Below are 27,712 nucleotides of genomic sequence, written 5' to 3'. Positions count from 1 at the left end.
GGCCCTGCAGCCAAGACCACAGCAAACACTGACTTCATATGCCCCCATTGCAATAGACCATGTGGCTCTCGTATTGGACTTTTTAGTCACCTCAAAACTCACCAATAGAAGAAGTGGAAGTCATCATCGGATACGATGGACTACCATAAGCAAGTAAGTAAGTGTGTGTGTGTGTGTATATATATATATATATATATATATATATATATATATATATATATATATATATATATATATACACACACTACCGTTCAAATGTTTGGGGTCACATTGAAATGTCCTTATTTTTGAAGGAAAAGCACTGTACTTTTCAATGAAGATAACTTTAGGTGTATAGAGGCCCATTTCCAGCAACTATCACTCCAGTGTTCTAATGGTACAATGTGTTTGCTCATTGGCTCAGAAGGCTAATTGATGATTAGAAAACCCTTGTGCAATCATGTTCACACATCTGAAAACAGTTTAGCTCGTTACAGAAGCTACAAAACTGACCTTCCTTTGAGCAGATTGAGTTTCTGGAGCATCGCATTTGTGGGGTCAATTAAACGCTCAAAATGGTCAGAAAAAGAGAACTTTCATCTGAAACTCGACAGTCTATTCTTGTTCTTAGAAATGAAGGCTATTCCACAAAATTGTTTGGGTAACCCCAAACTTTTGAACGGTAGTGTATATATATATATATACATATATATACACACTGTGTATACATCTTCAAAGTAAAATAGGGCCTTTTGTCGAGGCTAGAACCAATTATTCATGTTTACATTGATTCTTATGAGGAACGCCGCTTCACTCTACAAACCTTTCGCTTTACAAACCATGTTAAAGAACCAATTAAGTTTGTAAATCATGGTTCTACTGTATCATACATTAAAAGTTACTTAAGTAAATATAATGGTGTAAATGCAGCGGTGTAAAAACTACCCACCACTGCTTACAGTTATAGTCAGCCGAGAGTTTATAATGATTTTGTGGTAACCAAGGACAAAAATCGACATTGATGTACAGCAATTTCCGTTAAAGACGTCAAGTCAAGCGTGGCACAATCTAGAGTGGTGACTGTCTGGAGTTTGCAAAATGACATGCAACTTGTATTCCCGGATCTCTTCAGCAGCTGCTTCTATGGTCAGGCAAGTGCTCTGGGCTTTTCGTTTATGTAATGACTGCAAAGCAAAACACACACACATACACACACACACACACACACACACACACACACACACACATAGCACAGCCAACGTTGTGGCAGGCCGAATCAAGAAAGCAGAATCCTTACAAAACACTTTAATTTATTAAATTGGCATGCTGCTCCATGCAGACTTTATTTCACAGTATAGTGCAAAAGACCTGGAGGAGTGCATGCAGTCATCCACATGACGACGTTACACTGGGAGATAGTCACCGTAATTCACTGTGTGCGCTAAATATTAGCACATTTACTCTGCGGCCTGGCCACAGCATCTTCTAAAAAAGCTTTCATTTTAATTCCTAACTGCTGTCATTACCGCACAATAGAACAATCTGCCACGCTAATCCAAATTAAAGCACACTGGATTGTTGAGAGGTCCGCGTTGGTTGAGTAATCGGTCATGACAACAGAGCTGACAGAGAGGCTGCGTGTGTGTGTATGTGTGTGTTTTGAAACACCAATAGTGCGGCCAAAGTCAACCGAGGACAGAGGAAGACTCCCAATAAAATGCTACAAAATCCATAAACTAGCACATGAATGCTGGCTCTGAGCGAAATTTGCTCTCTGTCCAGAAAAGGCTGTCATCTCGGCCACGATTCACGCAAAATACAGAACAAGGGCGCCACGTTGTGGACAGAGAGGGGACTGCCTTACCTTGTTCCCACATGACTGTGTATTAATTTTCAAAGTCAAGAAGTTCAATATATTCTTTGTGGTCTTCAACTTCTCTCAGCAGTCGCCATTAAATGTTTGGCCAGCAGAATATGTGAGCTTTATGTCTGGAAGAACAAAAATAACAGTAAGGATAAAAAATATATTGTTGTTAGTTTTAAATATAAACATTGTAATGTATATTATTCCATTTTTAACACTTTTTACTTTATTACTGGAAGCTTTTGGATGATTTTGATAAATACCATGCCTGCTTTTAGATTACCAAGACAGCAACTGTCCTATTTTTGTGTTCTGTTATGTGGAAATGTTTTAATCAATATTTCATGAACCATCAAGATTCTTTTTTTTTTTCCTTCGAAGGATAAATAAATAATAAATCAAAAATGCTGGTAGCTGCAACACTGACATAATAGTGATTTCATGTAAACATTTTCTGCATTATTAGGCTGTGATAGCGTAGACTTGAACTACCCAAGAATTCTTCAGGCCAACATGTGACGTCCGTATGGTAAGAATAAAAAATGTAGTTTGAATAGGGCCGGAAAACAACAAATTTTTAAAAATACTGATTAAAATGACATATTATTTTGGGCTAAATCCTCAAGCGTGTACTACGTTTCAAAACGCATGTGTCATTCTACTCATTTGATAGTACAAAGCCTGTCTTGATTGATGATTTTAAAAACACAAACATAAAATGGCGTTTCAGCATTCGCTTGGCAGATCTTTTCTCTGCTTTAAATTATAAATACTTTTTTTTTTTAAGGTAAAACATAAAGGAGTCATATTATGCAAAACCCACTTCTCTTGCCTGTTGGCGCCAGTTTTTGAGGAGATGTTCTGCAGCCGGACATGGAAGCACAGAGCCTGGCTAAGAAACCCGCCTTGGTCCGAAGGATTTAACAAAAACTACATTTCATTGCAGAGACAGTTCCTATGATTTATGGCACAATGAAACCGTAAATCCAGCAACGGTAGATTGCTAAATCTAATTATATGTTAGCATGTAGCTAGGGATGACTAACGTTCACATTTGAACCAATTCGGTACTCAACGGTACCAATTTGCGGTACTTTTGTGTGTGTTAATGAATATTAATTGTTTGATAATACAATAAATTTTTTTGATGTAACATATAAAAATTAGCTGATTATGATAACTGCCGTCTAGTAGTCTCATTAGCAATGCTGTTGCGCTTCCAAGACATTAGATGGCAGTACTGTACAGGCTATCTATGGTATGTTGTGTAATGAGGAAGTCGATTTTCCAGGAAGTTGAATGTGTTATGTTGCGCCCTACAAATTGTTTATACTGTAAAGTATTGTGCTTATTACACACCAGATGTTTTATTGTAACAATAATCTTAGGTGCTCAAAAAGGTTCATTATGTCTTCTTATTCATATACTTTTCAAATTTTCTTGTAATCAGACACTATTTTTGGTATATCAGATGGAATTTTTACCTGACATGTTTCGACTGTCCTCTGCAGTCTTCTTCAGAAGAGTCACCTGACCACTGACCTGGTTGGCCACACGTCACAGTGGTCAGGTGACCCTTCTGAAGAAGACTGCAGATGACAGTCGAAACATGTCATGTAAAAATTCCATCTAATGTACCGAAAATATTGTCTGATTACAAGAAAATTTGAAAATAATAATCTTAGTTGTTGTTTCCATTACTAAATTTGGAGGTGTTGAAGTCGCCATGTAAAATCTCTAATGCTAATAGTAGCCTGTCTATGACAAATCCAATGTAAATTAGCATCAAGCTAGTGCATTTTGGAAGAGTGGAGCCTTACTTCACATTTGAGCATTTTCGAGGGTGTTGAAAATTGCAACATTACTTAGAGGAAGTTTGGTTGAGTCCGTCCTGGGTGCTGCTTGAGTATTTGTTTACGTGAGCCGGTGTTTAGTCTGCAACCAGACTTGACGAGTCTAAAACCGGACTCACATGCAACAAAGGTATCGAAATATGGCAAGGTTTGATTTTACGTGAATGGATACCCGGTAGCACTGACGGAATTTGGACGGTGCCTATAAAAGTACCGAATTCGGTACCCATTCGGACTAAATGTAGATAAGATACAACAAGGCTACAAATTATGCATAGTCGTTTTGATGGATATTATGACAGGTAGCCTGTATTCTTATAGCTTTATGAACTGAAAGCGAAAAAATCTTTAAGATCCTTTCATCTCCAAGGTTCTAACTAGGGATATCCGATATTCCGATATTGTCCAACTCTTTAATTACCGATACCGATATCAACCGATACCGATATCAACCGATATATGCAGTCGTGGAATTAACACATTATTATTCCTAATTTGGACAACCAGGTATGGTGAAGATAAGGTACTTTTTTTTAAAATTAGTAAAATAAGATAAATAAATTAAAAACATTTTCTTGAATAAAAAAGAAAGTACAACAATATAAAAACAGTTACATAGAAACTAGTAATGAATGAAAATTAGTAAAATTAACTGTTAAAGGTTAGTACTATTAGTGGACCAGCAGCACGCACAATCATGTGTGCTTACGGACTGTATCCCTTGCAGACTGTATTGATATATATTGATATATAATGTAGGAACCAGAATATTAATAACAGAAAGAAACAACCCTTTTGTGTGAATGAGTGTAAATGGGGGAGGGAGGTTTTTTGGGTTGATGCACTAATTGTAAGTGTATCTTGTGTTTTTTATGTTGATTTAATAAAGAAATAAATAATAATAATAATAATAATATTAAATTAAATAATAATAATAAATTAAAAAAAACGATACCAATAATAAAAAAAACGATACCGATAATTTCCGATATTACATTTTAACGCATATATCGGCCGATAACATCGGCAGGCCGATATTATCAGACATCTCTAGTTCTAACGTTTTTTCTTCTTTGCTTTCCTCTCGCTGCAGGTCAGATTCTCGCTCGTACATGTACGCTTGGGTGTTAAAATCCTCTGCTGTTGCCATTTCTCATAAAAAAGTAGCGTATAGTTCCAACTTAGAATGTTGGTAGGTACGGAAGCGTACCGCTAAAACTACAAACATGGGTGAAAGGGCGGAGACAGAACGTCATTTGTATTTAATAGGACCCGCCTTTTAAAACGCCTCGTTTTTATCAAGCAGCTTGTAGATGGTACATTTTGAACAAAACACCACCATTACATGTTATGTTGACCACAAAGCAGATTAAAAATCATTATACAACATCTTTAATAGAAGGTGGTTTGATCTGTAGTAGTGAATCCAGAAGTGGGCGCTGATTCACAAGTTGATTCCCTCAATGACTTCCGGCAGGAAGATTTGAGAAGATGTAAGTACAATTCTGTATGCCTGTAATTGTTATAGTGTAAAACTACATTTTAAAAGTGTAAGATGCACATTAAATTAATCAAAAATAGGCCCTTCTAGTGCTTTCAGGGATAATATTTGTGTTTTTTCACCATTAGCTTAGGGGGCTAGGAACGCAACACATTAGTGGTGAATTTTCCTGTTGCCTCAGGGAGGTGCTGTTGTTAACACTATCAGCTTCTCCTTCAGTGTAGTACAAACTCTTTAAGTCTTTATTATCATGACAAATATTGGTTTACCTGGACAGAGGATTTTGGTCAACGACGCTTTCACTTTCATCAGCTCAGGTCTTTGCTCAGCGTCTTCAGTGGCATGGAACCTTGTAAAGTGGAGCGCAGGCCACCATCCTTTCCTGGCGGCCATCTTCGCAGCAACGACCTCCTTCCAGTCCTCACTGTTTCCATGCAAACAATGGCACGGACGGTTAAAAACCCACCCTGACGATAATCCTTGACGGTTAATAGACTGAAAACATTAACGGGAGGAAGGGGATTCATATGGCCCCGTTTGTCGCGGTTTACCTGACACATGAATTGTGACGGATTGCGGGGGTGCACTATCCAACACAGCAGTGTTGAATATCCAAAAATTTATTTTGTGGCAATTCCAACTTTGACCACAGCGTCAGTTACTAAGGAGAGTGGTGCTTTCCATAATTTTCAGCAGACTGTCCAGGTGTACCCCGCCTACCGCCCGAATGCAGCTGAGATAGGCTTCAGCACCCCCCGCGACCCCGAAAAGGACAAGCGGTAGAAAATGGATGGATGGATGCATTGAAAATAATTAGCACCCCCTCTTCTTCTCACACGAGATCCACCCAGGAATGGGGCCACATGAAATCCTTCCCTAGTGTACGTACCCTCTTTGCAATTGATCAATAACGTTGTTTAATCGATCCCACACGACCATGTTTGTCCTCCAACAGGCGAAGTCCAGCATGTCAAGGAGGATCCCCAAAGCCTTCTTCATGTGTTTCTCTGAGGAAATCAAAAGGGAATGCACATTAAAATCAATTTACCGATTGTTATAATTAAAAATCGTTTTTTTCAGATTATTAGTAGTCAAGGGGGCCAATAAGCGATATTCAATTGCAGTAAAAGTTATTTTAACATGAATAGTATACACTACCGTTCAAAAGTTTGGGGTCACCCAAACAAATTTGTGGAATAGCCTTCATTTCTAAGAACAAGAATAGACTGTCGAGTTTCAGATGAAAGTTCTCTTTTTCTGGCTATTTTGAGCGTTTAATTGACCCCACAAATGTGATGCTCCAGAAACTCAATGTGCTCAAAGGAAGGTCAGTTTTGTAGCTTCTGTAACGAGCTAAACTGTTTTCAGATGTGTGAACATGATTGCACAAGGGTTTTCTGATCATCAATTAGCCTTCTGAGCCAATGAGAAAACATATTGTACCATTAGAACACTGGAGTGATAGTTGCTGGAAATGGGCCTCTATACACCTATGTAGATATTGCACCAAAAACCAGACATTTACAGCTAGAATAGTCATTTACCACATTAGCAATGTATAGAGTGTATTTCTTTAAAGTTAAGACTAGTTTAAAGTTATCTTCATTGAAAAGTACAGTGCTTTTCCTTCAAAAATAAGGACATTTCAATGTGACCCCAAACTTTTGAACGGTAGTGTATGTAACTAAAACGCTTGACAAGGTTTTAAAATGTTGTTTTTTACATTTGTTAATTGAATTATTGACATATACAGTCCAGAAATACAATTAAACACATGTCAAATGTTCACTTTTTCCACCGCAAAAAAGTAACCCACAAAAATTATACATAAAATTAAATTCTAAAAATGCATCAGTCCAATATCGACTTGAAGCCACAGATAACTGCACTCCTGAGTGTCCCCAACAAGGTGCAGCAATACACAAAAGCAGACAAAAGGCTCATCAATTATCTACCTGTCTATTTTAAGTTTTTTTAAGTTTTTTATTATTATTTTTCATAATGTTTTATGCGGCACTAATGTTGCGGTTAATTTAGCAGCAAAAAACAGTGGCTTTCACAAACACCTTTATTGTGTGTGTCTAAGAGGAGCCTCGACATTTGCATTTCAAAATATGGGAAATATCCTTGGAAAACTTATAAAAATATGCCATTTTTCTACACCACAATAACTCGCCATCTACTCAATTTTTTTACAATTTTATAGCAGTTCGTGGATTAAACACGTTGTAAGGTTATTGTGAAGAACCCGGAAGTACTGCAAACATTTAAAAAAAACTATTCTGGGCTCCTTCACGGAGATTATAGTTCAGACATTTTTCAAGCCGGCCGACTTTTCTTCCTGGATGGTACAGAAAGTATGAGAATGTGTAAGCCGCTGCCTGCTCTTCTTTACTTATATAATAAGTGTCCTATTAGTCAAGATATTTACAGGTCCCATGACCCACAATGCACTTCTGCCATGACGCACAATGCACTTCTGCCATGACCCTCCCCCGACAAATTTTTATTGGTTGACGTGTGTGTGACAATTGCTGACGTGTGTGTGACGATTGCTGACATTCGCCTCGTCTCTTACGGGAATGAGATAAATAATATTATTTGATATTTTACGGTAATGTGTTAATAATTTCACACATAAGTCGCTCCTGAGTATAAGTCGCACTCCCGGCCAAACTATGAAAAAAAAACTGTGATTTATAATACGAAAAATACGGTATCTGCTGATGTAGTTCAAAAAATAATAATATGAAACAAAAGGAAGATACTGATTAAAAATAAGGCCGATACCGATATACTTCAAAATGCAAAATATCGATCGATCTCCATTAAGAATGCGTCGATTTCATGAAAACGATGGTTGATTAATGGCAAATACAAGTGGCTGCAACCAGCAGAGTCACTGTGGACTCCGTATCAGCTCATTTGTGATATCAAGTACAACATGGTATCAGTTTCAAGAAAATGAGACTTGGCAATCATATCGTGTAGTACATTGACCAAATGTGAACGCAAAGATTGTCCCACATACATTTTAGTCCTGTTAATGTGGAAGTACCTGTGTCCAGCAGAAGGAAAGTGTAGTCCAACATCAGCTCATGGCTTGGAACTAACATGTGGAGGATCTAAGACACAAGAAACGAAGACTTACAATGAAAATAATATGGTAAATGGTAAATGTGTTATACTTGTATAGCGCTTTTCTACCTTCAAGGTACTCAAAGCGCTTTGACACTATTTCCACATTCACCCATTCACACACACATTCACACACTGATGGCGGGAGCTGCCATGCAAGGTCCTAACCACGACCCATTAGGAGCAAGGGTGAAGTGTCTTGCCCAAGGACATAACGGACGTGACTAGGTTGGTAGAAGGTGGGAACCAGGAACCCTCAGGTTGCTGGCACGGCCACTCTCCCAACTGCGCCACGCCGCATTGTTTCTCATACATGTAGTTATCTGTGGCAGCCCGCCTACCTGCTCTCACTTGCTCATAAACACATTATGATGGGACCTCTGTGAATGTAGCTTGTCGTTACAACTAGGGCTGCAACTATTAATCAATTAGAAAACAAGCTTTGATTTATTAGTTATATATATTAGTTTTTTTTGTGCAAAATAACTATTTCATTTATGTGAAATTAGTTTTAGACTTTTTGAATCAAACTTGAATTTAATTTGATATATTTTACTAAAACAAATTAATGGGAAGGAAATTGTTTAATATTACTATTTCGTGCAAAATAACAATTTATTTTATTTTATTTACCGGTATATGAAATTATTTTTATACTTTTTTTGATCAAACTTGAATTTAATTTGATGTATATTTTGTCCTAAACAAATTCATGGGAAAGACACTGTTCAATATAATTTTTTCGTGCAAAATAACTCTATTTATTTCTATTTATTTTATTTATGTGAAATTATTTTTATACTTTTTTAATTCAACCTGAATTTAATTTGATGCATATATTGTACTAAAACACATTCATGGCAAATTGTTCATATGAGTTTTTTTGTGCAAAATAACTTATTTTATTTTAATTATGTGAAATGATTTTTATACTTTTTTAATAAAACTTGAAATTAATTAAACGTATATGTTGTACTAAAACAAATTCATGAGAAATAAATGTTCAATATTAGTTTTCTTTGTGCAAAATAACTTTTTTTATTTATGTGAAATGATCATACTTTTTTATTCAAACTTGAATTAGATGTATGTTTTGTGCTAAAACAAATTAATGAGAAAACATGGTTTGTCTGGAGACTTTTTGTGAAAAATTACTTTTTGTTTTTTTTTGTAATGTGAAATGATTCATACACTTGAATTTAATTTAATGTATGTTTTGGACTAAAACAAATTCATGGGAAAGGAAATGTTCTTTTTTTTGTGCAAAGTAACAATTTTAACATTAAAACATCAGTTTATAAACCTCCATTATTAAACTCCAACCGGGATTTCATCCAGTTACCATTGCCTTTCAAAACAAGTACTCAATTTGGCATTATTTTGTTGTCAGTGACGGGGCAGGAAGCGGCTAGGAATATGTTCTGCCATAAAATTTTATATGGAGCGCCCTGTCATTCATTCATTATCATTTAAAAAGGGGTTCTTTTTTTTTTTTTTAAGAGACTATTGATAAATCCATGGACTTTTTCTAGTGTTATTGGACACTTTTGAAGACTACAGGCAGCTCCTTTTCAATTGTTTCAATGCAAAAAGATACGACAGGAGAAAGTTAATATATATTTCTTCACATATCTATCTGTCCTGTTTTACTTTTCATGTTCCGTACTGTTTTGTTTGTCTCCCAGAGTGTGCGTAAAAATGACAGGCATATCACAGTCCTGAATAATTCTGAGTCGTATAGTTTTTTACACACCTTAAAAAGAAGCTCTCATCACAGTATATGACATTATAGTGTACCTTTAAAACGTTCATCAGCCTTCTCTTAGAGGCGTTGTGTCTTTGCAGGTATTGATACAGATATGCATGCGCGTTTGGGTTGTTTGGGAAAGTGTTGTCATAGGCGTAGTCTTGCAGGACTTTCTCCGCCTCTTCGTGATCCCCGTAGAATTCCAGCATCTGTTCAAGATACATAGAAATGTGTTTTCCATTTGACCGGACACTGCACAACACATGCAGGAAATTGGGTTAAAGACAAAAGATATGTAACTAAAATACCTCAACGTAGCTCAGTATGAAGGAATCCCAGACCCCGGGACATTTCAAAATCTCCTTTAGATTGACCGAAGCTTGTCTAAAACAGTTGTGCAGGTCTTGGTTGCTCCCAGGGTTAATTAAATCTTTAAAAAAAAAAGGTGTTTAAAAGAACAGTTAAATACAAAGAGAAGTGCCACTCAATCATATCCTTGAACAATAACAAACAAAGCCTGTAGGTGGCAGTGTTACACCATAGATAGAACTGCATTAGCTGTATATTTTTAAAGGCCTACTGGAATGAATTTTTTTTATTTAAACGGGGATAGCAGATCTATTCTATGTGTCATACTTGATCATTTCGCGATATTGCCATATTTTTGCTGAAAGGATTTAGTATAGAACAACGACGATAAAGATTGCAACTTTTGGTATCTGATAAAAAAAAGGCTTGCACCTACCGGAAGTAGCGTGACGTAGTCAGTTGAACATATACGCAAAGTTCCCTATTGTTTACAATGATGGCCGCATGAAGTGAGAGAGATTCGAACCGAGAAAGCGACAATTTCCCCATTAATTTGAGCGAGGATGAAAGATTTGTGGATGAGTAAAGTGCAAGTGAAGGACTAGTAGGGAGTTGAAGCTATTCAGATAGGGAAGATGCTGTGAGAGCCGGGGGTGACCTGATATTCAGCTGGGAATGACTACAACAGTAAATAAACACAAGACATATATATACTCTATTAGCCACAACACAACCAGGCTTATATTTAATATGCCACAAATTAATCCTGCATAAAAACACCTGCGTGTTTGTTATGCTAGCTCCTAGCTCCTCTGCTAGCTCCTAGCTCCATAGAACACGCCAATACAATTCAAACACCTGATCAACACACACAATCACTCAGCCCAAAAGACCGTTCATCTAACCCAAGGTTCATAAAGCTTATATATTTTTAAAAAGTTACGTACGTGACGCGCACGTACGGTACGGTACGTGTTATGCTAGCTCCTAGCTCCTCTGCTAGCTCCTAGCTCCATAGAACACGCCAATACAATTCAAACACATGATCAACACACACAATCACTCAGCCCAAAAGACCGTTCACCTAACCCAAGGTTCATAAAGCTTATATATTTTAAAAAAGTTACGTACATACGCAAAAAAAAGCCAAAGCTGCATACTCACAGTAGCACGTCTGCGTCTTTGTCATCCAAATCAAAGTAATCCTGGTAAGAGTCTGTGTTGTCCCAGTTCTCTACAGGCGTCTGTGTATCCAAATCAAAAGTCCTCCTGGTTAGAGTCTCTGTTATCCGAGTTCTTCCATCTTGACTGCATCTTTCGGGAATGTAAACAAAGAAGCGCCGGCTGTGTACTGTTGTGGCTGACTACGTTCGAAAAATACGTCCATTTCGCACCGACAACTTTCTTCTTTGCTTGCTCGGCTTCCTTCTCCATAATGCAATGAACATGATTGAAACAGATTCACGAACACAGATGTCCAGAATACTGTGGAATTATGAAATGAAAACAGAGCTTTTTCGTATCGGCTTCAATGTGGAAGGCATACCCGTGTTCGCCGGGCTACGTCACACGCATACGTCATCCTCAGAGGCGTTTCGAACCGGAAGTTTAGCGGCAAATTTAAAATGTCACTTTATAAGTTAACCCGGCCGTATTGGCATGTGTTATAATGTTAAGATTTCATCATTGATATATAAACTATCAGACTGCGTGGTCGGTAGTAGTGGGTTTCAGTAGGCCTTTAATGTATTTATGGTGAGCGCTTTGACAGTGTAACAATATCAACACAATATTTAAACTAGTTCCTTATTTTCTTGTATTACATACACTTGTTTGAACAAAAAGTCAATAGCACACAATAACTAAACAAAAGTAACAATGACTACCTATTACTCTTTTAAATGCTTTGGTTTTTGCCCTCAAAGTCCTCCAGTGTCTAGAGAATTATTCCCTGATTTGGTAAACATTAACAAAAACAAAAACATGACTTTGAGAAAATAAAAATGTTGATTTAATCACCCTTTGTATGGACACTACCAATTTAAGGATGTATCCGCCCTCCTCTTGCGTGTCGTGTACTGACTCTGACAATACTGCCCATAAATTGTTGTTGTATTATCCTCTCTCTAATTTAGTGTTTTTCAACCTTTTTTGAGCCAAAGTACATTTTTTTCATTGAAAAAAATCCAGGGGCACACACCACCAGCAGAACAAGTTGAAACGCAATACGAAGGTCCTGAGTTCAATCCCGGGCTCGGGATCTTTCTGTGTGGAGTTTGCATGTTCTCCCCGTGACTGCGTAGGGTTCCCTCCGGGTACTCCGGCTTCCTGCCACCTCCAAAGACGTGCACCTGGGGATAGGTTGATTGGCAGCACTAAATGGTCCTAGTGTGTAAATGTGAGTGTTGTCTGTCTGTCTGTGTTGGCCCTGTGATGAGGTGGCGACTTGTCCAGGGTGTACCCCGCCTTCCGCCCGAATGCAGCTGAGATAGGCTCCAGCACCCCCCCCCCCCGACCCCGAAAGGGACAAGCGGTAGAAAATGGATGGATGGATATATATATATATATATATTCCGAGCGCGATGTCACGTTATCGATGGGAAAATGCATTTTTAGACAATATGATTTGCCTGAGCGACTAGGGGAGACAGAGAGTAACAAGCGGTAGAAAATGGATTAGAAAGGACAGATTTTAAAAAATGATTTAAAAAAAAAAAAACTTTTTTTTTTTACTTGGGATTTCCCGCAGGCCGGATTTTGGACACTGGCAGGACAGATCCGGCCATAGTTTGGGGACCCCTGGTCTACATAGACAATATAAAGTCGTTCACATCCAATACCTGACGCAATTGTTCGATATGAATTCAAACCATAACCATCCATGCATCTTTAATTATCTTGTATCAAAGTAGGCTTACAAATCAATTCGCTACATCCCTGCCACCTACTGGTACGGAAGAGTATTACATGGTTACTCTGCTGATCTTTAGACAGCACAGACACTCAACAACGGCACATTATTTGCGGATTATATTTATTGGTTTGCAAAAAAAAATGTTTTACCAATTAAGTCAGTGTTTTTCAACCACTGTGCCGCGGCACACTAGTGTTCCGTGAGATATTGTTTGGTGTGCCGTGAGAAAGTATGTAATTTCATCTAATTGGTCAAAAAAAATATTTTTTTCAAAATCCGGCCAGTGTCCAAAATCCGGCCCGCGGGAAGTCCCAAATTAATTTTTTTAAAAATGTTTTTAATCTGTCCTTTCTAATCCATTTTCTACCGCTTGTTACTCTCGGTGTCTCCTAGTCGCTCACGCAAATCATATGGTCTAAAAATGCATTTTCCCGTCGATAACGTGACATCATGGCGCTCAGAATATATATATATATATATATATATATATATATATATATATATCCCGGCCAAATTTTTTCAACCCAATGCAATATTGAGTTTTGTTTTCAACACGGACGGACGGCGTGGCGAAGTTGGTAGAGTGGCAGTGCCAGCAATTCCGACGGTTGCTGGTTACTGGGGTTCAATCCCCACCTTCTACCATCCTAGTCACGTCCGTTGTGTCCTTGGGCAAGACACTTGCTCCTGATGGCTGCTGGTTAGCTCCTTGCATGGCAGCTCCCGCCATCAGTGTGTGAATGTGTGTGTGAATGGGTGAATGTGGAAATACTGTCAAAGCGCTTTGAGTACCTTGAAGGTAGAAAAGCGCTATACAAGTATAACCCATTTATTATTATTTATTTATGTTCTGCTGGTGGTGTGCCCTTGGAGTTTTTCAATGAAAAAAAAGGGGCCTTGGCTCAAAAAAGGTTGAAAAACACTGAATTAGGTGAAATTACATAATTTCCCACGGCACACCAAACAATATCTCACAGTACACTAGTGTGCCGCGGCACAGTGGTTGAAAAACACTGCTCTAAGTCCTATAATATACTTGATAATTTCCTGTTAATATCTGCTTACTTTCTTCTGTAACGCGGTTCTATCTACACTTCTAAATAGGAATGGATACTGTTCACACTTGAACAATTACCGGTACTAGGGAATTGAATTGTCTGTACTTTTATGTGTGTTAATAAATATTAATTGTTTTTGATTATCTCATTCTTTATTGCAAAATTTAAAAATGAGCCGATTATAACTTGTTTTATTATTGTCATTTTATGATTTGCAAGTATGACATGAAGTTGCAATTTCAGTTGCAAGTCCAAGACTTTAAATGGCAGTAGTGTATAGTTTATGATGTGTTGTTTTGTTTTTGTTGTGCCTTAAAAAATGTTAATACTGTAAGTATTGTACCTTTTACGCACCAGCTGTTTGATGGTAACGTGCGTCTTAGTTGTACTTTTCCTTAACAAATATGAAGGTATTAAAATTGCCATGTAAAATCGCTCATGCTAAATCAGTAGCATGTCAATAGCAATGTCAATGTATATTAGCATCTAGCTAGCACATTTTTGTAAAAGTAGAGCCTTACTTTACTCGTAGCGTTTTATGAGTCAATCTCTAAGTTGGCATTGAAAATTGCAACATTACCTAAAGGTAGTTTGGCCGAGTCCACTCTCAGTGCTGCTGGAGTGATCGCCAAGTGCTAAAGTGCAAAGCTCCCACTGAGTAGGCAACCGGGCGGAACCGAAATATGGCACCGTTGAATTTTACGTGAATTGATGCCCGGGTATTGCCCAAAATGTACCGAATTCAATACCCATCCCTACTTCTAGAACTTTACTAAGCACTTATTTCTTGGTGTCGTTTGAAGCTAGCTTAGCTATTAAAATGCCTGCTCTCCGTGTGTAACATGCTTAGCCTCGTCCTCCAGTGTAACGATACTTGATAATACTTAAGAAATGCTGGGTTTTTTTGCCGTCATTCACATAGAGGAGCGGCTCCACACTGTGTATGGAGACCGATAATCAGCTGCTAGCCGTGGAACTAAAAATAAATAGCGTCATCCAGAGTGAATCGTGTTTGTGATTGGCATCGGCAATGGCGAGCACATACCTTTTAATGATAATCGGCCGATACAACAGAAAATGGGTGTGTGTATTGCCTTACTGATGCCGCTGGCGTTGTTTTTCTTGTCGCACCAAATAACATAATCCAGCAGACTCCTGTAGGCTTGGATCAGTTTTGTCGTCTGAATCTGACATGCCGACTCTTTCCCGTGCCGCCAACTTTCGGCGATAGAGATGTGGCGCTTTGCGTTCTCGACCTGGCCGTGGAGCATGAGGTGGAAGGAATGCTCCAGACAGATCTGGAGGACGTAAACAACGATTCAGCAGGAGGGGCCGCCGTGTGTGACACAGGTGTGCACAGCGGTGGTGCGGGCGTACCAGCAGGTAATGTTTCACGCCGGAATGTTTCATTTGCTCGTAGATGATGTTGTAGTCCTCCATCTTTGAGTTGGGGTGATGATGAAGGATTTCTGTGCTTATTCTCCAAATTAACTGAAAGGCAAAAGACACATTATTTGTCTTAAACCTTAACAACTAAGGTATTTCTTGAATTTGTTATTAATTGAGTGACGTTCATAAGGCTGTTACCCTTCAAGCGCAACCTAACGTGCTAGTGTCCAGGAAAGGTGACTATGCTTGTAATAATTTTTAATGTCAAGGCATCCAAAGTGGGGCCCGTGGAGTCATTTGGTTTGGCCCACCAAAAAGTGGCTTCCGAAATGTAATACATTTAATACCAATACCAACCTTCTTAGAAGCTCACGAGGGGTGTCCGAATTCAATATTGATATCGAATATCAGTCTGACATAAAAAAACTTTAAAAAACAAGTATCAATTTATATCAACTTGCATCCAAGCTGTCTGATTTTATCTTCAATACAAGCAGTCCTGCAATGCATTTTTTTGTGCAAAGCCGGACAGCCAGTTAACATCGAAATGTTCTCCAATAATCACACAAAGTTAGTCTTTTCTTCTACTTTAGTCAAGTCATTTACAAAAGGTAAACATGGTAGGCTAGAAGCTAGAAACTAACAGCTACACAACAGCTAAGTACACAAGAGCAACACAAGCTTGACATACGTGTCCTTAATTGGACAACATTGTTGTATAAATCACCATAACTGTCGATATACCGGTACACAAAAAATCTATATTTTTTAATAACATTGGATGCCAGCTCTATAATTAACTACATTCCTCCATAAAATAGATTAATAGCTGTGATACATTTCTATATTACCTAAAAGGAAATTGGCTTTGTTTAATAAAATCCTACCCAAACATTTAATAAAGTCAAATACAAATAAAGCAACAAGAGAAGTATCCAATACTTCTCGTTTCTAAAGTAAATCTGTACAGCAAATATGAGCATATACAACAACAATATGATTCGCCGGAACGCCTGGACAGGACAGATTTTAAAAAATTTTATTAAAAAATGTATTTTATTTTATTTCAAAATCGATTAAGAATCGTTACAAAAAAGAATTGTGATTTGTTCGAAAATCAATTTTGTTGACACCCTGATAAGTATCAAATAATTATAATTGCATATTATTTACATATTGAAGTCTCCAACAGAGAAACGTATTAGAAAGTATCCAGTAACAAACATGTCCGCATCATTCAACTTACTGCATCATGAGCTTATTAATAAGTTATTGTGATCACTAAATGCTACCAAAAAAAACAATTACAACTCCACTCCAACTTAAAGACATCATTAGTTCATTCCAGACGGTTACTAATAAATAGATTAGTGTTTATCATGCCGATTGTTGTTCTCTGTTTGATTAATTTCACTTGATCAAAACGTTTTCTAACATTCCACTCTACGTATGATTCCTGCTGATATTGTATCAAATCAATATCGGTTGTGTCGAGACAGCCCTAAAGCTCACTCAATTATTGCTAGCATGTCAGCGGGGCTAACTGTCATTGTTACTGTCCCTAATTACAGGAACTTTGTTATTTACGTTGAGGCTATTTTTAAAAGCTGTGTTATGCCCGCGCCCTATTGGAACATTTTACCTTTGGCCAAGTCTGGCAACCCTGGTCTAGAATGCTCTCATAATGTTAAAAAATATATATTTTGACTTTTTTTTTTTGCTCTAACTATGAAAATATTAGATGTATAACAATAATTCATACTTTGCGAACATTCATTTACCACAGTCAGGCCACGTCCACTGTCTAATCATAACTAATGTTTGTTTCTTGTGTAGACGAAGCAGGACAAGATAAACTCTTAATTGCTTAAACGGCACAATTATCGTCCTCTCGCGTAGACTAAGTGCCGGTTCCTGCCTACGACGCTAGGCATTCTGGGTAATGTGGTACACAAACATTTACTTCCTAGTTTACATGTATTTAGATATTCATTTATTATTTTTTTGTTTACCCAGGGTAAATAAATTAAAAACAGATTCTCATTTGCAATGGTGACCCAGCAAAAAGGCAGCATTCACATGTTAGATGTGTAGAGGTGTGATGATAAGCTCTCCTCATCTTTCATTTACCAACAAAATTTTGCGCTATAGATCGATTTCACAGTTCACGAATGCTCTTCAAGTGCAGGGGTAAATGTGTTGGAACATAAATGAATGTTTAGTATGCATTTTTCAAGAGTAAATCATACACAAGAGAATGTCTGCAACGTTTGGATGACAGAGTCTACAAAAAGGAAGCCTTCGGTCGGGTTTATTTCTACTATAATAATTATTGTCACCTATAGTTTTCTACACCAAAAATTCTTTTTTTTTCATTATTATGCTTCCAAATGCGCAAAAGTTTGCCGGAGGCCACAGCCCAAAGTTTTCACTCGATCGGAACCGTTCGAGTATCAAAATGTTCGGCTCAACCAGGAATCATGTGCTCACCAAGAAAATGTTCGACAATATCCCAGATTACCCAGAATTATTGGTTTTCCGGGACATTTTTCCTATTGAAAATGAATTGGACAATCGGCACATTTCTCATCCGATTGAAACTGTTCCACTTTCAACCCCTTCCACTGATCTTGGACAATCAAACCACTATTTTCAAAGTTCAAAAAATTCCAGGAATTCCCTGTTTTCCAAAGCTCTATTTTCACATCTTGTCCCAAAGTTTTCACAGTCCACATTTTTTCCCCCGTTTTTGACCTTCAAAACACCTAAATGGGTCCTATTATGATTTTTTTCTACATTTAAAACACTTTCTTGTTGTTGACGTAACATGTAATGGTGGTGCTTTGGTAAAAACATTGCACAGATTTTGTTTCTACCTCTTTATAGTGGTGTGCTGAGCCCGCTGTCGTGTCTTCTATCATTTGGGGGTAACATGCCATATATTGTGCTGCCTCTTGCCATCTGTGATGCAGCATAGACTCTCTGATCCTCTCCAGACAAAGCCTTGTGGATCGGTGAAAGCCTGTTTCTCTTTTTGGCTCTGTAAACAACATTATTGCATTGGTAAGTATTCAGGTTTATAATCAAAACCATCTTATGTTGTTGTTTTTAATGTGCAGGATAGTGTATGTACAACTCACCCACAAAAAATGACCGCGGCAGTGGAAGCCTTGACTGTTTCCTTACTTTTGTTGGCGTATCGTCAGAGAAATCAGCGTAATCTTCTAACTGTGTTGTTGGCCGAAACTCATTGTCTAGATCGTCCATTATCATCAAGGAGGTGGTTATTCTTCTTGGATAGTACAGTACTATAATTTACTTCTTATGGACTGAATTCGCACCTGAGGGGACAAATATACAATTCTTGTGTTCAGAAGAAAACTACAAGAATGTAGGGCTGGGGCAATAAAATTATATTAATATATATCAGGATAGACACATAATCCATATAAAAAAAATGTGTTGGATATATATATATACATTTTTTGTTCGTAACAAACCGGATTACAAAGCAAGGTTAGTTGCATGAACAAAGGCACTCTCGCTCTTATACCCGAGCAACGCAGGAAGTGATCATTAATCAGTGGAAGTGACACGCTAACAGCCGATCATGTAACAGTATCAATTATCAAGGTTGGTTGCGCCATCTTGTTGCCTCACGGTTGTTTCATTGTCTGGAGTGAGAAGAGAAAGTAAAAAATGAAGAAATTGTGGATAAAACAGGAAAAGTCACCTCGACAGTATGGCAGTTTTTTGGATTTTTTAAAACGGACCGTAGTCAGACCAATGTAGACCACCTTAAACGTGCTCAAAGTTGAGCACAGCCGTAACTTCCTGGCACTAAACATGCAGAAAATAATTATTGTCAGGTTTCATTTGGATTTTTTTTAAACAGACCGTAGTCCTTAGTGGTGCACACCTCTTTTCTTTTCAACCCTCGTCCATACAAAAAACAACAGGTAGGAAATAAAGTGCAGGACTGTATAAGTAAAATAAATGACAATATATAACAAATATGCTACTTTAAAATAATAGTAACTTGGTCCAATAATATTTAAATAATAATTATTGCATAACATAACTTCAATTCCATAATTAAATAAGAATAACAGACCAAATGAAATGTTAACACAGCTGTAACTTGCTGGCATTGAACCTGCAGAAAACAGGTTTCTCTGTGTACATTTTCACAGTTTGCACTATTTTGTTGAACTTTATTAACAATTTCTAAATTTCTCATCTTCATTTTAAGAGCTCATTGTTAGGTGTTCAAAGTTATTTTCGATTACATTGATTGTTTTCCACGCTTGTGTTGACTTTTACTTTCCTTTTTGCCTTGAAATCTGAGGGGATTATAATCAGAGGAAGATTACATTTTAAATAAAAATGTTCACATTTAATATATTTTTCTCCCGGTCCTTATTTTCAATAGGTCAAACAAAATATTAAATGGTTATCCATATCGACCGCTATAAAACACTTTTATCTTAGACTTAGAAAAACTTTTAATGATTCACAAGGGAAATTGTTCCACACAGTAGCTCAGTTACAAAGGATGGAAAGTGTAAGGATGGAAAGGATAACGCAGGTAGAACGTATAAAGTATCGTGATATATATCGTGATACAGTTTTCCACCAAATCGCCCAGCCCTAGATCAATGCTACTAATAATATCATATAACCATGTGAAAATAACACCAAAGTGATGAAATAAACTTTATCAATGAGAAGACGTTAACGTTAGCTAACTTAACGTGTTAGCTTTGTCAACGTTAAACGACTAAGTTTGTGCGTTTTTGTTTCAAAATATAACACATTATTCCTACCTTGTACGAATTCATAAGAGATCTTCGGAATAATCAGTGAAATTAAATCAAAGTTTAAATCTACAAGAGTTATTTGTATGGGAAATATGACGAGAATAACTTCCACATGTGTAATGTTGTTGTTAAGAGCGAGGGTCTTCTTCTTACTGTGTTTGTTGGCAGACAAGACCACATGACAACACCATGCTGCCCCCTGCAGGTTGAACCTGGAAGCAGTGTGAAACTGCAACGTGTACAGTAATATTTGTTCCACATGTAAACAGATGATCTCATGTACGTGTCTAATAAAGAGAAGATTGTTGTTTCATATCAGGGAGATGGTGGACGTTTTCTAAGGATGTTTACATATAAAAAAAAAAACACAATTGCATAGGTGAAGGCATTTTTTTTCTTTGGAGCCTTTTAGCTTGTTGACTATTGAAATATTAAAAATGACCCCGAGACCCTTTGATTAATGGAAACAGTTTGGACGCCACTATCGTGGTTAATTTGTGTCTTTACTACAAATGTATTTTTTGGACATTTATATAACAGATTTTTTTGCGTTAGACTTAGACTTAGACTTCCTTTTTATTGTCATTCAAATTTGAACTTTACAGTACAGATAAGAACGAAATTTCGTTGCATTAGCTCGTGGTAGTGCAGGATAAAAAAGCAATAAGGTGCAGATATAAATAGATAGATTACTGTACAGATAAATATATTGTACTTTTGCATATGCATCCACGTTTATGGATGTATGTTATATTGTCTTTATATTCCAGCAAGTTAATGCATTTTTGGGGGGAATTGAGGGGATTATTATGATGCGTTCAAGAGTCTTACGGCCTAAGGGAAGAAGCTGTTACAGAACCTGGAGATTCTGCTTCGGAGGCTGCAGAACCTCTTTCCAGTGTCCAGCAGTGAAAACAGTCCTTGGTGGGGGTGGGAGGAGTCTCTGCAGATTTTCTGAGCCCTGGTCAGGCAGCGGCTTTTTGCGATCTCCTGGATAGGAGAAAGAGGAGTCCTGATGATCTTAGAATTTTGTGATTAGAATTTTTTTTCATCAAATAATGCTGACAATTTCATTGAATACAAATTTTGTGAGCAAAATGTCTGTGTTTAAAATTCAGTTAGCTAAAATAGTGTTTTGAAAATCTGTGAGTAAAAGTCAGTGTAAAAAATCAGTTTAAAATAATTTGTGCAGAAAATAAATCAATGTATAAACATTCAGTGTGTAAGAAATCAGTTTAAAATAAATCAGTGCAAAAAAATCAGTTTAAAATAAATTGGAGTAAAAAAAATTGGTGCAGAAAAAAATCTGTGTAAAAAATTAAATGTATAAGAATTCAGTGTATAAAAATTCAGTGTAAAAAAAGTTCAGTGTGAGAAAAAATTCAGTGCTGAAAAATTCAGTGCAGAAATATTCATTCATAGTTTTAATTTACTGGAACCTGTCCAGGGTGTACCCCGCCTACCGCCCGAATGCAGCTGAGATAGGCTCCAGCTACCCCCGCAACCCTGTAAGGGACAAGCGGTACAAAATGGATGGATGTAAGTGAGTATTGAGTTTTGAAGCAATGAACATTTCTTCACTGAATTTTAATGTACTGAATTTTTTACACTTAATTTTTATACCCTGAATTTTCACCCAATATTTTCTTTACACTGAATTTGAAAACACTGTATTGTATGAAGGTTAATTTGTGTCTTTTTTGACACTGAATTTATGTTTCGGAATTAACGTTTGAATTTTGTGAACTGAATTTTTTTACACCAACTTATGGTGACTATTTCATTGCAAAAAAAAATTGGGGGCAAAATGCGTGTGTTTAAAAAAATCTGTGTAGAAAAATCAGTGTTTTCAAATTTAGTGTATTAAAATTCAGTGTAGAAAAGTGGTCAAAAAGCAAGATTTACAGTACTTTCGGTAAATTAAGACTGGGAGAATGAGATGTCTTAATTTACCGGAAGTTAGTCTTGCCTTTTGAAGCAGCCAATTTATCTTCTCGCTGGCCTTTGACCCGAGCTGAGTCCGCCCACTAGGCCACCATTTCTAGTCACCCCCCCCCCCCCCTCCCACCCCTTCGCTTTAGTTGTATTTTTCAATTTGTCGCACTTTTATTATAATTATTTTTTATTCTGCAAATTTTTTAAACTTTTTATTCGACCCCTTTTACCGTATTGCATTTGCACTATCTTGTTTAGCACACTCATTGTTTATGTTCTTTGTTTGTTTTTTGTTTTGCTTAGTTTTTTTTTGTTTTTTGTTTGCTCCATGCTTTTTTAACCTGTAAAGCACTTTGGTTCAATCTAAAAAGTTGTTGAAAATGTGCTATATAAATAAAGTTGACTTGACTTGACTTGACTAAAAATTTTCAGCACCAAAACTTTTTTACACTGAATTTTTATGGTCTGAATTTGAAGACACTGAATTTTTTTACACTGATTTTTTTATACACTGAATTTCAAAACACTGAATTTTTGAAACAGAATTTTTATACGATTACTTTTCATACACTGATTTTTTTAAACACTGAATTTTTTTATACGATTAATTTTCATACACTGACTTTTTTATTCACTGAACTTCAACATCACAACATTTTTACACTGAATTTTTATACGATTTATTTTAATACACTGAATTTTAAAACACAGACTTTTTAAATACATATTGCTGAGACCCTTCTTTCAAATGATCACTTCTAAGACAGTCTTGTGAAATCACAATATCCAATTTTAACTAGCTAGCCACTAACATTTTTTAACAAATCATGAATTACTTTGCACCATGTTTGTACAAATAATAACTCATGTAAAATACAAAAGTCAACTCTCAAATTTTTAAATAACTCATGTCACACTTTGAACTGGACACCAAATCTGTTATCTGTTTCTTTGTCAGTTAGTGGGAAGCCTGCCATTGCATGCTGTTAACTAGTGTGTTGTACTCTGGTGTGTAACTTGACACTGCAACTCTGAGTGAGTCTTGCAGATGTGCATCAGTGAGGCGTGTTCTGTGTTTGTTCTTGATGAAGTTCATGTCAGAAAAGGCTGATTCACAAAGATAAGTTGAACCAAACAGGCTTGCAACCTTCATAGCTGCTGCGCATACACCACTGTACTTTTCTGTGTCAACAAGGCACCAAAAGTTTGGTGCAGCCTGGTGGGCTTTGAGGTAGAGGTCATTTTGTATTTCAATCTCCACCTGTTCAGCATCCAGGCTGAATGTTGCACTTAACTGCTCAGCAATGCATGATACGGTATGTCCACGTTCATGAAAGGATTAGAAATTAACGACACACATGGCTCAAGCTGATCCAGGTCGCAAAACCTGTTCTCAAACTCTTGCCCAACTCTGTTTATGACCTAGGAGTACTTTTCTGCAACTTTGTCAAAAGCCTCAGATGCAGAACCATTGTCTTTCAGCACCATCTGTACAGAGGGAAAGTGCAGCACTTTTTTCTCTGTATATGCCAGCTCACTGGTAAGTGCTGCTATTTGAGCTATTTTTAGAACAGGCCAGCGGGCGACTCATCTGGTCCTTACGGGCTACCTGGTGCCTGCGGGCACCGCGTTGGTGACCCCTGGTTTAATATATGTCATCAGTGTTTGAACCTGACAGCCAGGGACTAGAGATGCGCGGTTTGCGGACACAACCGCAGAGTCCGCGGATAAACCGCGGGTCGGGCGGGTGACATGACGAAAAAAATAGATTTTAAATAGATTCGGGCGGGTGGCGGTTGAACCAATTCGGAAATATATATACATAGTTAAATGTTGTTACCCACTTACGAAAAACGAGCAGCACTCTTTGAAACAGTCAATTATTCATCAGGCACTGCAGCGCAGCACAGCACAACACAACACAACACAACAGAAGAAGAATGAAGCCTATGAGCCTATGCCTATGCCTACAACATAGGCTATGTGTTTATCTTTATTTTCCTGCCTGCCGTTGACAATGGATATTGTCTGATATTTTGTCATGGCTGCAGATCAATCAATAAAGGTTCATCTTTGTCGCGAAATTGTTCACTGTTTCACTGTGCACCCCGACCTCGTCCCTATTTGAGCATTATAACATTAACAAGTTAATATTCATTGAAATAAATTCAGACATTTTTTTTTACCTAACGAAAATATAGGCCTAGTCTTTCTAAAACATTTTTTTAACTTCTTAAAAGCATCGTTCTGCTTGCTGCAACTGCGCACACAAAGTGTGAGGAACGCACTCCTGATCTGAGGGCATTGGCAACAATAGTCAACACTTTCTTAATGGAAATGACAATAATATTATAATAATGATAAATAATATTATCACGCATTGAATGTCTCTGCTGCATTGGATCAGTCTCCTTTCTTTAACAGGCAAAAGCTTTATAACCTCACTAATGCCTTGCATCGTCTATATTAGATATATAACAACGAGCGGGTGGCGGGCGGGTGTGGTTTTGATAAAATGTTGGTTCGGGTGGATGGCGGGTGGATGACGACTTTTGTGATGCGGTTGCGGATGAAATAATTGCCTATCCGCGCATCTCTACCAGGGACTGTAGATGGAAATGAGCTATTTAACTATAATCTGGTGCAGAACATATCTGTCTTTGATCTGTGCATTGTCCCTTCAAATAAAGACTAAACTAAACTATTTCAACAGAGTTTTGCGAGGGGGCCAACTTCACACAGCTTGAGGAGTTTTGCTACACTGGCCACACTTTGGACACCCCCTGCACACACGGCAATCGACAATGCTTTTGCGGGAGTGAGACCAACGCTGTAACATTTACCTGCCACCTCTTTTTAATAAATGCTTGTGAATCTTCCAGAACACTCTCCGAGTGTTCAAAAAAAAGAAAGAACACGAATGGAGTCGAAGAGTGTTCAACTGTAATTGGGCTTGATATGATTATTGAATAGGGTTGGAGTAGATCTCTTTACTAGAGCAAACAAGCGACAATCCCAGCAGAGAGAAGAGATCCTTGTTGCCGGATCTGATGTGCTGACGTGTCGCCTCCCTGCACCCTCGCCAGTCAGCCGCTGCTCATGCAACCCAGCCAGCATGGCAGCCAAGCACTTTTACCGAAACGGCTTTTTATTACTTTTATTCAATTTTATCTCAACCGCAGCGTTGGAGAAGCGATTCTCCGACTTGAAGCGATGTGCGGACGAGGAGTGCAGCAGTAAGTTCCCTTTAATGCCTATTTCTCCCTCCATCATCCGTAGCTAGCAGCCATAAACTCCTTATCTCCTCACCTGTTGCCTGTCCGTGTGTGTTGCAGAGATAACTTGGACCGCGGCTGTTTGTTTTTATCCGTGCGACAACGTCGCTATTGACCGGTTTGTCCAAGTGAATGTTGGCTTAAAGTGAAGGTTACTCTGCCTGCCAGCTTCGGCCTTGCTAGCTATTGTTAGCTAGCTAATGCTAGCAACAGATTAGCCACTAGTCAGTTATGTTTTTTTTAAAACATGCTTTTAAATGTAACAGCAGCTTGGATTTGCATCAACACCTTGTTAGGGATGTTGTCTAGCAACCTTTATTGTACAATAGTTTCTTTAGTCAAACGCAACTGCAAAGGAAGCTACTGTGTGATGGAGGAAAACTATAAATACATGAGCAATATCAGATTGTGTCATGTAAGATATTCTTTTGCTCAGTTTTATAATCACCTGAAGGTTTATGACGATATACAATTCCCGCATTATAACGTACAGCAGTGGTTCACACTTAGCTGTCCAAGTACCACCATAATAACCAACAATACAGTAGCGGAGTTACTCCGCGGCACACTAGTGCAGTGTTTTTCAACCTTTTTTGAGCCAAGGCACATTTTTTGTGTTGAAAAAATCCGGAGGCACACCACCAGCAGAAATCATTAAAAAACGAGTTGACAGTAAAGAGTCGTTGTCGCAATTGTTGGATATGACTTTAAACCATAACCAAGCATGCATCACTATAGCTCTTGTCTCAAAGTAGGTGTACTGTCACCACCTGTCACATCACGCCGTGACTTATTTTGAGTTTTTTGCTGTTTTCCTGTGTGTAGTGTTTTAGTTCTTGTCTTGCGCTCCTATTTTGGTGGCTTTTTCTCTTGTTTTGGTACTTTCCTGAAGCAGTTTCATGTCTTCCTTTGAGCAATATTTCCCGCATCTACTTTGTTTTAGCAATCAAGAATATTTCAGTGGTTTTTATCCTTCTTTGTGGGGACATTGTTGATTGTCATGTCATGTTCGGATGTACATTGTGGACGCCGTCTTTGCTCCACAGTAAGTCTTTGCTGTCGTCCAGCATTCTGTTTTTGTTTCCTTTGTAGCCAGTTCAGTTGTAGTTTTGTTCTGCATAGCCATCCCTAAACTGTAATACCTTTTCTAAGGGGCACTTACCTTTTGTTTATTTTAGGTTTAAGCCTTAGACACCTTTTTACCTGCACGCTGCCTCCCACTGTTTTCGACATCTACAAAGCAATTAGCTACCGGCTGCCACCTACTGATATGGAAGAGTATTACACGGTTACTCTGCCGAGCTCTAGACAGCACCGACACTCAACAACAACACATCATTTGCAGACTATAATTACTGGTTTGCAAAAAATATTTTTAACCCAAATAGGTGAAATTAGATCATCTCCCACGGTACACCAGACTGTATCTCACGGCACAGTGTGCCGCGGCACAGTTGTTGAAAAACACTGCACTAGTGTACCTTGATATATTGTCTGGTGTGCCGTGGGAGATTATGTAATTTCCCCTAATTGGGTTAAAAATATTTTTTGCAAACCAGTAATTATAATCCGTAAATGTGCCGTTGTTGTGTGTCTGTGCTGTCCAGAGCTCGGCAGAGTAACCGTGTAATACTCTTCCATACCAGTAGGTGGCAGCAGGTAGCTAATTGCTTTGTAGATGTCGGGAACGACGACAATGGTTTGCAGGTAAAAAGGTGTCTAATGCTTAAACCAAAAATAAACAAAAGGCAGGTGACGCTAAGAAAAGGCATTGAAGCTTAGGGAAGGCTATGCAAAACTAAAACTGAACTGGCTGCAAAGTAAACAAAAACAGAATGCTGGACGACAGCAAAGACTTACAGCGTGTGGAGCAGACGGCGTCCACAAATGAAGTGGATTATATTTTATATAGCGCTTTTCTCTAGTGACT

At 37.8% G+C, this 27,712-nt stretch overlaps 2 protein-coding genes and 1 long non-coding RNA gene across 6 annotated transcripts in view; 2 read left to right on the top strand and 1 right to left on the bottom strand.

The window, feature by feature from the left end:
- LOC133640958 (uncharacterized) overlaps window positions 1-6,295 on the top strand; it is a 168,114-nt gene extending 161,819 nt beyond the window's left edge. The window contains exons 2-3 of one of the 2 annotated variants that reach the window (XR_009824234.1): window positions 5,891-6,078; window positions 6,153-6,295. This is a non-coding gene — a long non-coding RNA (uncharacterized LOC133640958). The remainder of the gene's footprint in view (window positions 1-5,890; window positions 6,079-6,152) is intronic. The other variant, XR_009824235.1, reaches the window with a different exon arrangement.
- Window positions 1,270-25,957, bottom strand: taf1a (TATA box binding protein (TBP)-associated factor, RNA polymerase I, A). 2 transcript variants are annotated; one of them, XM_062034686.1, is made up of 12 exons: window positions 25,817-25,957; window positions 21,404-21,562; window positions 18,893-19,093; window positions 18,629-18,792; window positions 15,741-15,854; window positions 15,463-15,661; window positions 10,391-10,512; window positions 10,133-10,291; window positions 8,256-8,322; window positions 6,087-6,204; window positions 5,467-5,621; window positions 1,270-1,968 (listed from the first exon to the last, which is right to left on the bottom strand). In XM_062034686.1, exons 3-12 carry the CDS (start codon window positions 19,023-19,025, stop codon window positions 1,919-1,921), a joined length of 1,281 nt encoding a protein of 426 aa, XP_061890670.1. In that variant the 5' UTR covers window positions 19,026-19,093; window positions 21,404-21,562; window positions 25,817-25,957; the 3' UTR covers window positions 1,270-1,918. The 2 variants fall into 2 exon arrangements, with proteins under 2 accessions (XP_061890670.1, XP_061890669.1); XM_062034685.1 differs by lacking the exons at window positions 21,404-21,562; window positions 25,817-25,957 and adding an exon at window positions 20,579-20,735.
- mia3 (MIA SH3 domain ER export factor 3) overlaps window positions 25,421-27,712 on the top strand; it is a 46,370-nt gene continuing 44,078 nt past the window's right edge. Inside the window, exon 1 of one of the 2 annotated variants that reach the window (XM_062034683.1) lies at window positions 25,421-25,743. In XM_062034683.1, coding sequence (XP_061890667.1) covers window positions 25,623-25,743 — 121 coding nt within the window. In that variant the 5' untranslated portion in view covers window positions 25,421-25,622. The remainder of the gene's footprint in view (window positions 25,744-27,712) is intronic. The other variant, XM_062034684.1, reaches the window with a different exon arrangement.

Source organism: Entelurus aequoreus, linkage group LG23 (genome assembly GCF_033978785.1).
Source record: "Entelurus aequoreus isolate RoL-2023_Sb linkage group LG23, RoL_Eaeq_v1.1, whole genome shotgun sequence".
Lineage (NCBI taxonomy): Eukaryota > Metazoa > Chordata > Actinopteri > Syngnathiformes > Syngnathidae > Entelurus > Entelurus aequoreus.
This window is presented reverse-complemented; position numbering and strand designations above follow the sequence as displayed.